The sequence below is a fragment of the Rhincodon typus genome, chromosome 1 (genome assembly GCF_021869965.1).
Source record: "Rhincodon typus isolate 14 chromosome 1, sRhiTyp1.1, whole genome shotgun sequence".
NCBI classification, from domain to species: Eukaryota; Metazoa; Chordata; class Chondrichthyes; order Orectolobiformes; family Rhincodontidae; genus Rhincodon; species Rhincodon typus.
Window position 1 is genome coordinate 144,946,009 of NC_063332.1, and position 17,925 is coordinate 144,963,933.

At 41.0% G+C, this 17,925-nt stretch overlaps 1 protein-coding gene across 1 annotated transcript in view; it reads left to right on the forward strand.

Annotated features, from left to right (window-relative positions):
• Positions 1-17,925, forward strand: part of LOC109923044 (ATPase family protein 2 homolog) — a 72,900-nt gene that overhangs the window by 7,779 nt on the left and 47,196 nt on the right. Inside the window, exons 2-3 of the mRNA XM_048605374.1 lie at positions 6,753-6,806; positions 14,603-14,682. Coding sequence (XP_048461331.1) covers positions 6,753-6,806; positions 14,603-14,682 — 134 coding nt within the window. The remainder of the gene's footprint in view (positions 1-6,752; positions 6,807-14,602; positions 14,683-17,925) is intronic.

Consider the following 17,925-nt stretch of genomic DNA (forward strand, 5'->3'; position numbering starts at 1 on the left):
TGACCCTTCCTCAGTTCTGAGGAAGGGTCACTGGACCCGAAACGTTAACTCTGCTTTCTCCTCCACAGATGCTGCCAGACCTGCTGAGCTTTTCCAGCAACTTTGTTTTTGTTCCTGATTTACAGCATTTGCAGTTCTTTTGGTTTTTAGTCAGTGAATAAGTGATCAAAATGGGAGATGTATAAGAGGCCAGAAATGGAAAAGTACATTATTTTCTAAAAAGTGGATCCCTGGAGTAGTAAGCAATGGTGAGAAAGTTGAGAAAGTATGGCAAGAAAGAGAAAATCAGAATCCTGACATCAAAAAAAAATTCCCAAATTTATTTTCCCTTAAGTCTTAAACAGTGACTTCAGAATCTCGCTGTTGAGGTTTGATTACTATGCATTTGCAGCTCATTAGAATTAGATTTTATTGTCACGTGCAAAGATGCAGGAGTACCATGAAAAGTCTACAATGTCACCATTCCCGGCGCCGTATTATGCACAAAGGTACCAAGGTACGATATCTCAGATACAAAGTAGAAAAATTGGGAAATATATTTAAAATTTCAACATTGCAATCCCCCTTAAAAGTGATTAGCCATGCTGGGCTTGCACTCCTCACAACATTTCAATCTCCCTTTTCTCACCATTGCTGCAGATGCCAGGATACCTTGATTTCGTCTGCATTGGGCTTGCTGTCTTCTGCATTGGGCTCAATCCTCTCCACCTTGGGCTTGCTCTCCCCCATGCTCTCTCTCTTTCCCCCACACTGGCTTGCTCTCTCCAGAAAAGTTGAGTAGACTAAAGTTAAAAAAAAAATGCTGAGAAGGAAAAAAAATAAAAGCAGATGGAGCCGATGAGCTCTGGGCAGGGGCCCACATGGTGTTCTGCTACTATGCTGCCGACTTGAATTATTAGCCCAGATCACCTAATGTCTATGCCACACCCAATTCTCCTCCCCTTCTGTAAAACACTACATAGTGCAAATTCCCACCTGGTAAATCTGGGCAGTTACATATCAGCTGCAACTCCCTGACTACTTGTTGCAGGCATCATTCAACTCCATTTTGACAACAGCATCGCTGTATGCTCTGTGCCAATGGCTTCCTCTCGCATTTGTCTGTGTAAATCAACATGAGCAAACCACCTATATCATCACGCTTGCTCTCAGTAAAACTATGACACCAATTCAACTCTTCAAGTCTTTCCTTTGGAGTTCAGCGAAATCTACAACTTGCATGCCAGGTCATCTTGCATACAGGGGCACACATTCAGCTCATACATCTAAGTAGCATTTTTACAGTACTTAACTTCTTATTTCTCAATCAATTTACCACTTATTTGGAGGCTGCTAGCTTCCATCTTCACTTCGTGCATAGGGGCTTCAGTGCTCAATTGAAGGCTATCAGCCTCTAGAGCTTGCATTGCTTTTTAGCACCCATAGCTTGTCACAGTTGGAAGGACTGAACAGTCAAGAGGGTGAACGGATCACTGGATGGCTATATGTTATGTCCATGTCATACCTACAGGATGTGCTTACATGTCAAACATACTGCATGCGCATCAACTAAATGGCCAATTCTGATAATTAAAGGCGAGCAGTCCTCAGATGCATGAAGGGGGATTACAGTCAGTCAGGCATGCTGTCAAAGTCTGTCAAAGGGTTGGTCCATTCCAGTTCAGGATGTACATCAAAGTCAGTTAGGTGCTTGCACCTACAAGATTCTGGGGATATGTGTGTTTGCAGTCAGGGATTGGGCCAGGCTCAGTAGTGTAGATCAAGTGTTACCAGTACAGGAATTACAAATACTTCAGTTGGGGTTATATGGAGGTGTTATTTTACTGGGATGAGCCAGTTTTTTTCTGAAATGAGATAAACAAAGGGATTGAAGATGATGAAAGTGGTTGGAAGAGCATGTGGTGGTAATGGAGGAGAGGAGGTGAGGTGTCCTAGTGATTAGGAAGCATAGACAGTAGGAAGGGTTAGTAGTTTGGGAAGATCAGGGAGGTGAGAACAATTGAATGAAAATGATGTGTGCAACAGTGAGAGTTATATGTTTATATCTAATTACGATACTGGGATGCTAAATACTTAGGAGTATTTTTATTCATTCATGTGAAGTGGGGTCACTGGTTGGACCAGCGTTTATAGTCCATCCCTAATTGCCCAGCGGGCAGTTAAGTCATTCGCATTACTGTGATCTGGAGTCACATGTAGGCCAGACCAAATTCCTTCCCCAAAGGGAACCAGATGGGCTTTTCCCTGACAATCGTCAATAGTTTCATGATCATCATTAAACTCTTATTGCCAGATTATTATTGAATTCAAATTACACCATCTGCCTTGGTGGGATTCAAACCCAAATCCCCAGAATGTTAGGTGGATCTGGATTAATAGGCAAATGATGGTACGACTAGGTCTTTCAGTAAAGTGGGGAGCTAATTTGTTGTATCACCATTGGTGATGATGGGACACCATAATGTGAGGGCCACTTCCTGACATCCATGTCTGAAATTATGTGCAGCTGGTCTTTAAATATGTTGCTGGTGATGCAAATGCTGGAAGGACCCAGGAGTGGTGAGCATCTCCACCTGTCCTGGTGTGTGACTGCATAAGAAGTGTGAGGAAGAACCCAGTATATTATTAAAGAGATGAAAAATAAAGATTGTGTGAGAAAAGTCGCTGACATAGCAGACCAGACACCATGAACCCCACTCAACAGAAGGCTTCAACTGAAAATGGGAAAATGTGTTCTTTCCACAACAGGCTGTAACTTGGGGTGTACCACTGAAGATCAGTTCTTGAGCATATAGTTTATGTTAATGACTTTGAGGGTGCTGAGTAGACTGAATCAAAGTTTATGATGATACCAAGTTAGATGGGAAAGTAAGCAGTGAGAAAGATGCAGAAATGCTGCAGAAGGAAATGGACAAGGTTAAATTTATGGGTGAGAACATGGCAAATAGAGGTAATACAGGAAGATAAGAAATTATGCATTCTGGAAGGAAAATAAAGAATACTTTTAAAATGGTGAAAATCTAGGAAATGTGGCTGTTCAGAGGAACCTGTACACAAATCAAAGTAGGTGCAATCCAAATGACACATCAGCCTGTATTATAAATAGAGTTGGAGAGTAACAATGAAGTAGTCTTACTGTAATTATATAGAGTCTTGGTGAGATCATACCTGGAGGATTCTGTACGTTTTGGTCTCCTTACTAAGGAAGAAATTACATGCCTTGGTGGGAATGTTAAAAAAAAAATCCACGAGACTGATTCCTGGGATAAGGTGATTGTCCTATGAATAGAAATTGAGTAGGATAGGCCTATATATGTCCTTGAGTTTAGAAGATTGAGAACAATCTTCTTGGAAGGTAAAATTCCAAAGAAACTTAATAGGATGAATATTGGGTGAATATTTCTTCAGACTGGGAAACCTAGAACTAAATATCTCGGCCTCAGATTAAGAGGTTAGCCATTTAAGACAGATGTGTATTTTTTTTCATTCAAGAGCTTGCAGATCTTTAGAAATCATTACCTTGGAAAACTGTGGCTGCTTAGTAGTTGAGAGTATTCTGAACAGATTGGTAGAGTTTGAATTTAAGATTTATGAAGGATATGCAAAGGCAAAGTTGAGTTAAAAGGTCAGCCGTGATCTTATTGAATGGCAGAGCAGGTTTGAAAGGCAAAATGGACTGCTTAAACTGTTACTTCTGTTCTTATAAATAATATTGCTTTTACCTACTGTCAGGAATTTTTTTGAAGCTTTGCCTTTTGTATTCTTCCAGCAATACTGAGTAGCATTGTGTCCAACTTAATGGACTCTTAATAATATTATACTTTCCTTGGAATGATCAATTTTTTTCTCAGAGAAGAATCCAAACCAGATTTCAAAATTATGTTACTCTGTCTCCTCAGCTCTGTCTGCAGTTACTTGTGGGCTGTTTATATTTTTGTAATGTGTTTTCTGTGGAGTCTTTATTTTGAGGATTGATGTGAAAAGGAAAATTCAGAACTGCTAAAATTAATATGAAGTTCTGAAGTAGTGGGAAAGTTAGCCAATATTGTCGCTGGTGGAACCTTTACATTAGTATTCTACAGGATCCAATTCAAAATATTAACCTGGTGTCTGGATCAAACTCATAGTGACACACTTTTCCTTGATTAAGTTGGTTGAATTTAGAGTTTAATGATGTTAGAATGTTTGACAAGTAGAACAGACCTTTTTTGAGATACTATTGTACCTGAGTTTGCAGACAGTTTAAGTAGCATGAAGGTACCTTCATTTGTGTCTTTCACTGTTTTGCTGTGGTTGACGTGATTCCGTGCAGTGGGCAGGAATACTGTCTCATCCATATTCCTTTTCATCGTGTGTTTTCTTGCATTTAATGTATTATTTTATAAATGAATCTTTTATTTTGACTCTAAATAGAAGTCTGATGAGACGAGTATTTTACTAGATTTTGAAATAGAGAACTTGTTGAGCAACCTATGTTCTGTGATTTGCTCCACTGCAACAAAAGAGTAATTGTTAGCCCTATGGGATGGCTGTTCCAGCAAGCTGACCGTGGCTGACCAATAGTGACTGCGGTGAATGATAGCTAGATGTTGGGGAGTGAGCTGAAGTTCACTGAAGGCTAGGCAGATGTCATGGAGGAACATGCCAGGCAGGTTTGTGACATTATCATTGTACCTAGATTCCAGCTAGAATGAAGTCTCTGCAAAATCTCTTGATCTCCTCACAAAATGTTATTGTAAGTGACCACAGATCCAGGGATCACAAACAGTTATGTAAATGCTCCTGGATGAGCATTGGGATGCCTGTGTGGGTGTCATTCAAATGTGGCACCTGGACCTGCGACCCTGTGAGGTAGCAGCAGGGCCGGTAAGTTCTGGTCGACCCGGCTATATAATTGGCCAGTGCTGTCTCCTCTGTGTATACAATTAGCTGGTTGCCAAGTGATTGAACATGGAGAACTGCTCTGCCTCTGAATGAAAGAGATGCACACTTCTGGTCCTGTCACTGTGACCCTCAACATGATCAAATTTTACTCCCAGCCTGCTTATTGAATACTTTGTTTTCTGAAAGAAAGATGAGCTCAGTTGAAAGAAAGTTCATATTGTAACAAGTATAATACACAAATGTGGACTGCTTTCCAATTCAACAATCAATTCAGATGGATTGGTACTTGTGCAGAAGAAAGGGCAAAATGGTGCCTTTCAGTGAAGAATCTGGATCCGTACAATCCTGCTTCCTTGACTCTAATCATTTTGAGTCGTTACCACAAGTGTTCCAAAAATACTGTAGGATTTAATAGGTAATGTGAAACACTGTTTGTTGAGTAGCCGCCACGACACCTCCCACCATCCCCAAAGAAACCCATGCAGGTGATACTTAGCTGGCTTATACAAGTACTTTGGTGACTAGCAACAGTGCGCTGGAAGAAGTATCATTTGAAATACTTTGAATAGCCCAGTTTGAGGAACAGCCAAGTTATACAGAATCATGCTCACTCTCATATTGGAAGGATAGATATTTTAGAATGGCTGGTACAATGCCAATATTTCTGTAAGAGACTGATATAGTCTTGAGTAGGATTGCATGATAGGGTATCAGGGCACAAATATTTATTTTTTTGAGGGCTCCTTTTGAGGGTTTATTTTTGATTTTCGGGATTTTTTTTATATTGACAAACAGTCTTGTATTCGATGATTCAGTCACGTAACAACATTACTTGTGCGAGGTATTTGGACTTTGTTGAGCACATTTTGAATAATTCTTCAATATCTTCAATTATTAAATTTAAAGCTGCAGCAGTTGAAGAAAGCATTCCTTTCCTAGACACCACAATACTTAAATTGGCATATGATAATAAGTATAATTTAATAACAAATATTTTTACGAATAACTGACACACTTTTACACACAAAAAGTCATTATCCTAAACATGCCTTGTTAATTGGTGAGGTCGTAGCTTATGCATTTTCTATCGCATATTCACAAAATTGGAATATTTTAATCCTTTAATCCTTTTCACTGCAACTCAGATTTAAATATAACAATTGACACAATGTTCATTGCAATGGCATCTGAATTTTTCCATACAGTAGTTCTTGAATATTTGCTTTAATAATCTAGAATTCAATAATAAATTGCAAGTAATTCATTACTTTAGTGATTTCAAGTTTTCCTAGCTCCTCCTTAGCTGATTTTCCCTTTGTTGACAGATTTATAACTGTTCTCTCTCTCCTTTCCATTTTCCCTCTGTCTTCCCTGCCCTTGCAGACTCCTTCTTCTCCCCCAACCATGCAATCTCCCTCTCCCTCTCACCCCCATGCATCCTCCCTCTCCCCCTTCCCCCCGATCCACCTAACCTCCCTCCCCACTCCCCACCCCGCGCAACCTCTTCCTTCTTCCCACCTCCCCACTGCTACTGATTAGAGGAGAATCTACTCACCATTTCCTTCCATTCCACTTAACAGAGGGAAGGTGACTTTTCTCAGGTCACCCTTGAGAGTGAAGTTTTAGGGGTATTTGGGGATTGCAGAAGTGAGTTCACCTATGGCCCCTGTCTATTTTGAGTGTTGTCAAGTATTGTAACAGAATATTGGAGGAATTATTCTATTTCAGTCGAAACAGGATGTCATCTTAATCTGTATGTAATGGCATATAATATTTCTTGTTACTTTTGGTTGTTTTGCTTAAATCCTGTAATACCTCTTTTCATACTATCAAGAAATGACTAACTTCAACTTTTTTATCTTATTTAGGGACCAGAACTAATGAGTAAATACGTAGGAGAATCTGAGCGTGCTGTGAGAGAGGTAGGTTGGACAAGAATGCTTGTTCTTCACATTTATGTTATTGTTGCTTGGCTTGATGATTTAAAATGTTTGTTTAACAAACATTTACTTTAATTCATTCTACTGATAAATGCTTTTAAGTATTTCTAGTGGGTAATTCAAAACAAAAGCAGTATGAAAAATATCACAGATTTTTGCAGTGCCTTTAAAGTAAATCTCTCTAAATTATAAATAGCATTTTTTTAAAAAGTTTTCTTACGAAAATAATCAAGTTATATTACATGCAATACTGAACATACAATTTTTAACATATTTTCCCCTTTCTCGATTTTTCTCAATGGCAGGGCCTCTTTAATTAAAATGATGCAGTGTCCCACCCAGCAGTTCACCAGCCAGTGAGATCACAAGTAAACGTCTGGAGGCCACTTAGTTAGGGGCACATGGCCGTGTCTGGTTGTTGGTGATAGTGAAAAAGGAAGGGCTTGGCTGAAAGAAGGGAATCAGATTCGAGGTTGATCTGAATTCCTTGTGACGCTTATAGAAGCACTCTTTTCCCAGGAAAAAAAATCCTGAATTAACTTTAAACCTACTTGTTAGGCCTATGCTAGCCCAGGAGCTTGCTTCCAGCAGGTTTTGCCTGAATGTATGGAAAGCCTACAATGCCAACCCTTCTGACTTTCCTTACTGGTCCCCTGAATTTGCCTCAAACTTCTACTGCAAGTGAGTGCTGTTGCCATTGTCATTGCCAACCTGTAAGGCAGTGCCTGCTTGCCTTCCTGTGGACGTCCTCCTCGTACTCCTAACAGTAGATTAACATGGGAACAAATCAGGGAAGAAGTGGGAGAGTTGGATATAATTTGATTTCAATTATTTAAAGTGCTCAGACTGTATGGTTTCTTGAGATCAGAGTAGTTTCAGATGGAAAACTTGATTGCTGTTATGTTTTGAAGAGCAATAAGGAAATGCTTGACCTCCAGTGCCTGCCAAATGGAGTTAAGATAAGAAAACTGAAGTTTCAAACCTGTGTCTTTCAGCACTGGCACTGTATAATGGAACTTGCATAAGCAGTACCACAATGATGTTAAATGCTTCATTATCCTTTGTTTCATTTGTTCACTTTATGATCTCATTTATGTACGCTGATAAAGAGAGGGTGCAATAAGTTAGAATACCTCTGATGTGAGATTTAATTGAGCACACTGTTGAAGCAAAACTGTACTGTCTCTTACTCCATTAATTGAGATTATGTTTCTAGTCTGCATGAGCCATTGTACCCAAATTGATCTGAATTTTCAGTATAGCTGATGGTCTTACTGAGAGAAGCCACAAGTGTGTGTGGCTAGAAAAGGGAAATTATTGCTTTGATACCATGTACAATGTTTTTGTGAATTTGTCGTTCCTGCTCATGTTGAAGCAAACTTGTAATTATTCAATATTCAAGTAAATATATTTGATGTAGCCTATAGATTTTCTGTTTAAAGTTTTTAAAATCAAATTAAAATCAATAGCTGTACATAGGATTAAAATAATGTTGACTAATTTTTCCAAATATCTGTTCAAAATGAGAGAACCTTCTATTCTTCAGGGGTAACCCCCACCCTCACTTGTAACACAAAAGACGGAAATAACATCAGAAAGTTGTACTTGAACAATATTGAATAGTTGGTCATATGCTCATTGCAAATACATGCAAAATTCAAGTTTGGTTCTGAGTATGGGGAAATGAACCCTGGTCAGTGGATAAGAAACTCACACAACATTAACTTCCACATCACAGGGGACCATTCCAAACATCTTGCATCAATCCAAGATAGTGGTCATTGCCAAGTCAGTGACAGCACCCAACAACCCATGAAGCTTGCCACGCTTTCACCCGACTGTCAGTTAAATACAAGATCCTGGAATGCTTTCTGCTAAACAAACTACGTTCCACCCTGGAAACAGTCCACCCTTAATCCTCTCCTGATAGCAGGTTTATGCACACATTGCAGCTGCTCAATTCAGCTCCTAACACTGACCTCATGTTGAAGCTGATTTCCAGAAAGGCCTGAAGACAGGGACCACCTTTATTGACTTAATCTGCATATTTGACGCAGTGCAGTGCACAGACGTATTGCAGAAGCACTTTTTAAAAATCATTTGTCTGAAAACCCTACAACTAATCAACTCCACAGTTAGTATCTGATAGTTTGTATGCATCTTGGAGTTCAAGTCAGTTGCCCAGCCATAGCTAGCAGTTTACTTTAACAGGTACCAGTTCTTGCACCAGTTCTCTTCAGCACATTCACCAGCAACCTCTTGCCTACAAAACCATGGTTCTTCACACACGCTTATGACTTGGACCTGGCTTGCTAGGCTAAAAGCTATGGAATGTTGAGAAAATGTTCACTGAAGATCTTTGTTCCCTGGAAGCATACAGTAGTAAATGGAGACTTTGACCAACCCCTGTCAAAACTGTTATTTTAGTGTTCCACAATTTTTAATTCATTCATGGAACGTTGGTATCACTGACTGGGCCAGCATTTATTGCTGATCCCTAATTGCTCGTGAGAAGGTGGCAATAAATTGTCTTTAATCTTTGCAGTCCAGTTGGTGTAGTTAAACCCATAATGCCATTTGGGACGGAGTTCCAGGATTTTGACCCAATGACCCTAATGGCAATATATTTCCAAGTCTGGATGGTGAGTGACTTGGAGGGGATATTGCAGGTGGTGGTGTTCCCATGTATCTGCTGCCCTTGTCTTTCTGTAATGATTGTGCGTTTGGAAGGTACTGTCTAAACAGCATTTGTGAATTCGTGCAGTGCATCTTGTAGATCGTATACACTGCTGCTACTGAGTGGAGGTAGACACAGGGAATATTTGTGGATAACATGCCAGTAAATCGGGCTGTCGTGGTCTGGATGGTGGTCCAGTTTCTTGAAGTTGTTAGAGTTGCACTCATTCAGGCAAATGTAGAATATTCAATGACACTCCTGACTTGTGCCTTGTCGCTTTTTGCTTTCCAGTGTCTAATCTGCTCTTCTAGTCACAGTAGTTATGTAGTTAATACAGTTCAGTTCCTGGTCAGTGGTAACCCCTAAGATGTGATAGTAGGGTATTCAGTGATGGCGATGCCACTGAATGTCAAGGGGAGATTTTTCAATTCTCTGTTGGAGATGGTCCATGTGAGGTGTGAATTTTGCTTCTGCTTGTCAGTCCAAGCCTGGATATTGTCCAGGTTTTCCTACATTTGGACATATGCAACTCTGCAGATACCGAAGAAGTCGATGGTACTGAATGTTAGACAACGAGGTGTAGAGCTGGATGAACACTGCAGGCCAAGCAGCATCAGAGGTGCAGGAAAGCTGACGTTTCGGGCCTAGACCCTTCTTCAGAAATGGGGGAGGGGAAGGGGGTTCTGAAATAAATAGGGAGAGAGGGGGAGGCGGATAGAAGATGGATAAAGGAGAAGATAGGTGGAGAGGAGACAGACAGGTCAAAAAGGCGGGGATGGAGCCAGTAAAGGTGAGTGTAGGTGGGGAGTTAGGGAGGGGATAGGTCAGTCCAGGGAGGACGGACAGGTCAAGGGGGCAGGATGAGACTAGTAGGTAGGAGATGGGGGTGGGGCTTGAGGTGGGAGGAGTGGATAGGTGGGAGGACAGGTTAGGGAGGCGGGTACGAGCTGGGCTGGTTTTGGGATGCGGTTGGGGAAGGGGAGATTTTGAAGCTTGTGAAGTCCACATTGATACCATTGGGCTGCAAGGTTCCCAAGCGAAATATGAGGTGCTGTTCCTGCAACCTTCGGGTGGCATCGTTGTGGCACTGCAGGAGGCCCAGGATGGACATGTCGTCTGAGGAATGGGAGGGGGAGTTGAAATGGTTCGCGACTGGGAGGTGCAGTTGTTTAGTGCGAACCGAGCGTAGGTGTTCCGCAAAGCAGTTCCCAAGCCTCCGCTTGGTTTCCCCGATTGTAGAGGAGGCCACAATGGGAACAGCGGATACAGTACACCACATTAGCAGATGCCAGAATCCCCCTCGTCCTCACGTACCACCCCACCAACCTCTGGATCTAACACATCATCCTTCGACATTTCCGCCATCTGCAAACCGACCCCACCACCAAAGACATTTTTCCCTCCCCAGCCTTATCTGCTTTCCGGAGGGACCACTCTCTCCGTGACTCCCTTGTCCGCTCCACACTCCCCTCCAGCCCCACCACACCCGGCACTTTTCCCTGCAACCGCAGGAAGTGCTACACCTGCCCCTACACCTCCCCCCTCACCCCCATCCCAGGCCCCAAGAAGACTTTCCACAACAAGCAGATATTCACCTGCACATCTGCTAATGTGGTATACTGTATCTGCTGTTCCCGTTGTGGCCTCCTCTACATCGAGGAAACCATGCGGAGGCTTGGAGACCGCTTTGCAGAACACCTACGCTCGGTTCGCACTAAACAACTGCACCTCCCAGTCGCGAACCATTTCAAATCCCCCTCCCATTCCTCAGACGACATGTCCATCCTGGGCCTCCTGCAGTGCCACAACGATGCCACCCGAAGGTTGCAGGAACAGCACCTCATATTTCACTTGGGAACCCTGTAACCCAATGATATCAATGTGCACTTCACAAGCTTCAAAATCTCCCCTCCCCCAACCGCATCCCAAAACCAGCCCAGCTTGTACCCGCCTCCCTCACCTGTCCTCCCACCTATCCACTCCTCCCACCTCAAGCCCCACCCCCATCTCTTACCTACTAGTCTCATTCCGCCCCCTTGACCTGTCCGTCCTCCCTGGACTGACCTATCCCCTCCCTAACTCCCCACCTACACTCACCTTTACTGGCTCCATCCCCGCCTCTTTGACCTGTCTGTCTCCTCTCCACCTATCTTCTCCTTTATCCATCTTCTATCCGCCTCCCCCTCTCTCCTTATTTATTTCAGAACCCCCTTCCCCTCCTCTATTTCTGAAGAAGGGTCTAGGCCCGTAAAGTCAGCTTTCCTGCACCTCTGATGCTGCTTGGCCTGCAGTGTTCATCCAGCTCTATACCTTGTTATCTCAGATTCTCCAGCATCTGCAGTTCCTACTGTCTCTGGTACTGAATATTGTGCAGTTATCAGTGAGCATCCCAATTCTGACTTTATAATGGAGAGGAGGTTATTGATGAAGCACCTGAAGATCATTGGGCTTCACAGAGTTCCTGAGGAGCTCCCTCAAAGATGTCCTGGAGCTGGGTGTGATGACTGACTAACCTCCAGTAACCACGGGCATCTACATTTGTGCTAGGTGTGACTCCGATCAGCGGAGAGTTTTCCTCGATTCCAGTTGACTCCACTTTTGCTAGGACTGCTTGCTGCCAAACCTGGTCACATGTTGCCTTGATGTCAAGGGTAGTCATTCCTACCTAATCTCCTGGAATTAATCTCTTTTGTCCATGTTTGAACCAAGGCTGAAATGAGGAGCTGAGTGTCAGCGAGCAGGTGATTGCTATGCAAGATTTTCTTGATTGCATTTTTGATAACATGTTTCATTATTGATGATCGAGAGCACTCTAATGTGGCAGTACTTGGCTGGGTTAGATTTGTCTTGCATTTTGTATACTGAGCATATCTGGGCAATTTTCCACATTGTGTGGTAGATGCTGCTGTTGCAATATTAACAACTTAAAAGGCCATGGTAAAACTTTGAGTCCAGTTCTATGGTTGACCACTCATTCATGACTCAACACCAAAATACGTTGGCATAAGGAGGGCTTAGAAGCAGAGTCAACTGGACTCAAAATGTTTACTCTGTTTCTCTCTCCACAGACATTGCAGGACTTGCTGAGCTTCTCCAGCACTACTTCTTTATTCTTGAGCACACTGAGTGATCTGCAACATCATCAATGTATTAGAACCAAAGTCAACATGAGAATGAATTCTGTAGATAAAACAGCAGATATCACCTGGGACAGGAGAACCTCCACACTATGATCTGCTTCATTTGTCCTGGCCTACCCAACAACAGAGTTCTGATGCTCAATCTGACTCAGGAGTGGTCAAGAACATGTGAGAGATATCCACCTCTGGGAAGTCATGAGAGTTGTTTCTGGGATGTTGGCACTGGCTCAACATGAGTGGCTTCCTGTGCTAGCATGCTTTGAAAACCCTGATGTCCACAGGGATAAAATCCTCCTCAAAGAACACCAGCAGCTGACTGCTAAAGGATCATTCCCATTAATACAGATCCTCAAATTAAAACCAATACATTTTTCCAGAATTCCATAGTCTTTACTGGAATACATACCACACTCTTCCTTCATACTGATAACAGCCCACCTCTCACTGATGCACCTCCTGTTAACTTATCTAAACAGTAAACTGTCTGGTTTTGACCTTCTATGAAAAATATGGACAACATTCAACCACTTGAGGTTGAACTGTGGAGAGTTCTGCATCCTCCCAACCTTTGCCATGTAGTACTATGTTAATTGAAATCCATTGTTAATGTACATTTTATTACAATATTTCTCACCAATTTGCTAACATACTTGCACTTCTAAGTTTTTCTGACTGTTTGGTGTCAATGCTATAATTCTGGCGACTTTTTTTTACTGTTCCTCTGTTCAAACCATATTGCTTCTTGTCGTCCAACTTCTAATCATCAGTAGATGAAGAGTACTTAAATTTTGTGTATGGATATTTGTTGTGTGGAGAACATGTTGGAAATATGGCCCATCATCATGTAGCCTTGGATTTCATCTGGAGAATATTTGTATAAGCTTTCAGCTGTCACTTATGGAAGTGTATGCAACCTGAAGTTTAGGAGAAAATGTGCGAGGGGAAAGGAAAAGACAAATTTCATCTTTACAATATTTGAAATGGAAACAGAAATTGCTAGAAAAGCTCAGCAAGTCTAGTAGCATCAATTGAGAAATCAGAGTTAACATTTCCGGTCGAATGACCCTTCCTCAGAACTGATGGTGGCTCGGAAAATGTTGGTTTATATGCAGAAGTTAGGATGGGGGCAGGGGTTAAGAAGTAAACGATTGGGGATAGTACCCAAAAAGAGAGAAGAGCAGTTGGACAGACAAAGGAGTAGATAACAATCTGGCTAGGAAGGTGATGGCTATTAATGGAGACTGGTAGTGGCTAACAATAGATTGCCTGTAATAGCAGACTGAGATAACAAGGCCTGGGGTGTAGGGGTTGGGGTAAGGACATGGGAGAGATTCAGTGCCTCATTTTCCACTTGGGGACCCTGCAGCCTTCTGGATTCAATATCAGCTTTAACAACTTTAAGGCTTGAGCTCTCCCATGTTCTTATGCCAACCCCCATAGCCTAGTTTGCTATTGCACACAATACAAGGGTCACACACCCAAAATGTTAACTGATTTTCGCTCCAAAGATGCTGCCAGATATGCTGAGCTTTTCGAGCAGTTTCTGTTTTCATTTCTGATTTACAGCATCCGCAGTTCTTGTGGTTTTTACAGTGTTTCGGTTGGTAGTTTTGGGATCTAGGGATAACGCCATCTTGGAAAGTTATAATGAAAGATATTTTCCTTCTGTAACTATGCCGCAGAGTAATGTCAATTGCAATGAACAATATCATGAGACCTCACTAAGTCACTTGTTTATGTTATTTCTATAATCTGTGAAACCTGAGTTCTTTGCAAGCTTTTAATAAATCCTCTTCAGTGGGTTTGTGCAGTGTTTGAAACACACTGACAAATATGCTACTTAAATTTTTATCCTGCTACTGTTCTAGAAGTTTTATAGAAGTTAAATAAAATTAATTCTTTAATATGTTTTTGTACGTCTTAATTGCTAATTGTAAAATCCATTGTTGTTATTAATGCAGATCTTTAGGAAGGCCAGAGCCGTGGCACCTTCTGTCCTCTTCTTTGATGAAATAGATGCTTTGGCAGTTGAGAGGGGTAGGTGAGTATCAAGGGCACTGGATTAATTGCTAAGAGTACCAGCAAATTAAACATGTATATACAAGGAACAGGTCACTAAGAACAATTGTTTACATCTGGGGAAACATGTGATATTCAACCTGTGAATTGATTAAAACCAACCATGTGTGGTGATTTACTACTGTCCTTAAAATGCTCTAATAAAATGTTCAGTTGGGAATCCTAGGATCACCTTGTCAAAGGGAGGGTGAATTCCAGAATTTTTTTCAAAAGAGACTGAAGTAATTTTTGTTGGCTTTTGTATCTTACAAGAACTTGCTTTGTTTTGATTGGTTTGTTTTGCTTGTTAGAATGTATGTACTACTCCTACTTGGATTGATATTGCCAATAAAATGAGTTTGAGTGTGAAGATTGTGTGTGGAAAAACGTATTGCATTTTTACTGTTTTACGTGGTGTTTGAACATTACCTTCAGTTTGCCAGTCATAAACAAATGTGAGTGTACACAATATGACACTTAGGAAACATCCTCCTATCCTCTTCCATACAAATATGATGTTTTGCATTTCTGACCCCATCCCCAAGCCATGTAATATCCTGAAAGAAGTCATGTCAATTTTATTGACAAGAAGTCAATTAAGGATAACTCAAAAATTCTTCGCTGACCTCCCTTAGTCTATTGGTTTACGTAACCAGTCTCCCCATTTCTACTTTCTTGGAGTTGTATAATCTTACAGCACAGAAGGGGATCAGTTCAGCCTTGTGGTGCCCCACCATTTCTTTCAAAGAGCAGTTCAATTTAATCATACACTCCAGCCTTTTCCCTTATTATCTTCAAGTTAATCGATTTCCAAAAAGGACATGCTTCTGCCATCCTTTCATGTATTGCATTCCAGATCGTTACAACCCTCTGTATGGAAAATTTACTCTTCATACCCCTTTAAATCTTTTGCCAATTATTTTAAATCTTTAACTTCTGGTTAATGACCTACTTCCTAGAGAAATCTGTTTATTGCTGCATATTGCAAATTTATCTGGTCTGGGAGAAAGGCATCCGTTAGGGAGGGATCCTTATTAAAATAAACCTTGTTTCAACTAACCAAGGGAGTGGGTGAATAAAGAAGGGAGTCCATTCATCCCTCCTCACTTGGAACCTTAATGATTTGGAGCATATGTCCGAAACCATAATAATTTGGAGAACTTTGCCTTGGATCTGGTCATAATACTATATCCTGACCAATCAGGGTCTTGCTGCTGGGGCTGAAAACTAAGATTGACAGTTAACTGTTCCTGCTTCATCTCAATGTCAAAAAAGCCCAATCAAAATGCTGTATAATTTTGAATATCTCAATTTAGTTTCCTTTTACCCTTTGTTGCTCTGAGGAGAAAAGTCCCAACTTCTCCAATTTCTCCAGGTAACAAATGTCTCTCATCCTTAGTAACATCGTAATAAATTCTCTATCCCTTCTTCATGATCATGACATTCTCCCAAAAGCAGAATCTGTCCAGAAATGTATACAATCCTCTAGCTGAGGTCTAACTAATGACTTCTTTGTTTGACATGCAATTCCCCATTATACAAAACCAAGAACCGTGTATAATTTTATGGTAATTTATTTATTTCAAAGCCCAGAATAGCTTATTTTCTGAAATATACAAGGTAGGATTGAACTTCATTCCCTTTAGAATAGATTGCAGTCTTATTGCCACAACCTGTCAGTGTCCCAGAGGCCTATTGATGGCCATGCTTGCTTGTCCTCTTAAATGCTTTGACTCATCTCCTTTCCTGAAGACTTGATGCGATAACATCAGCATTTTTGCAGATGTGAAGCCGTTGTTCTTGGATGGTTCACTGCTATGTAGCAAACTTGTTTTTGTGTCTTTTTTAAAAATCGGTCTCAAGAGGACAGAGAGCTGACCACAAATTACTTGAACACTTTCTTTGTTTTACAAGATTTTCCCAGCATATGACAGAGAATTCTTATTCAGTTGCAAATGATAATAAGATGTACTGTTAACATGCCAAGATTTCATATCGTGCGGGTGATTTATACTTCACTGATGTCTCTGGTAGTAAAAGATTGCTAAAAGGTGACTATTCACAGAGCAGTATTTCCATGATTAGTTGTAATTCAGTTGTTGGGCATCATTTATTAAATAATCCAGATTGGTAATAATTACACTGGAAACCAATTTTAAATTGTCAGTTGGATTCACGGTGTGATGCATTTTCACGTGCTAGAAACTACATATATTAATACCTGGGTTCTGTTGTGGGCTTTTATTTCTGCAATGCTGGACATTTTATTTTTCTATTTTCTAAGATCTTGTAACTGAGGAAGCTGCACCCAGGAACCTTTGTACCTGAGATGGTGCTGTAAGTGGCAACGTATAAACTTTTCACTGTACTCATTTGAGTACATGTGAGGATAAAGCTAATTTAATTCAATTCAATTCAGTTTAATTCAATTCAATTCAATTCCTGTTTCAAGTAGACACAATTTGTACATACAATGCACCTTTTTCATTGGGAAACAATAAAAGGGATCTTGGAAACTGCTGATTTCTGCTGTATCTCCATGGTAACTGCTACGATGATAGATCAGGACTCCAAAATTCTGTGAGCATTTACAAACTTTTAATTCCATAAAAAGGAGTGCGGATGTAAATGAATTACTACAAATTCTGTGTGGGACGTATGGATGTCAATTTGTTAGGGAAACTTCAGAGAGAGCCATAACTAAAAGAGGTAACAAGGAGGCCCACCTGTTTTCTCCTTCGGAGCAGAAAGCCAGATTTTGTAGACATTTTTATGCTTTGCCCTTCCAGGAATAAGCTTATTTGAAAAAAGGTTTAAAACTGACTGCAATCCTGGTCGGTCTGTGCTAGTGGAAGGAGGTGTTCTAGTCTGGGTTCATGTGCTATTATGCTGTTAAGGTCACAGTAGAAGACTATTGTAGATAAAGTGACTCTTACGCTTTGCGTGTCCGAAGCCAATTCATCACCAAGCCAGTCAGAAAGAAACAGGACAACAAGCAGTCTCTCTCTTAGTGCTCCAGCCAACAGCTGTCAAAAGGAAACAGGACAAAAGGAATTCAACTAAGTGCAAAGCCAAAAATCCCGAAAACAACTGTTTCAGTATCGATGTTCTGCTTTCTACTCTTCACAATCCGCAGAGACAAATCGTATATCTTTCTTGGATTCACTCCTCATTCCTAATGTGTGTGTGTGTGTGTGTGTGTGTGTGTGTGTGTGTGTGTGTGTGT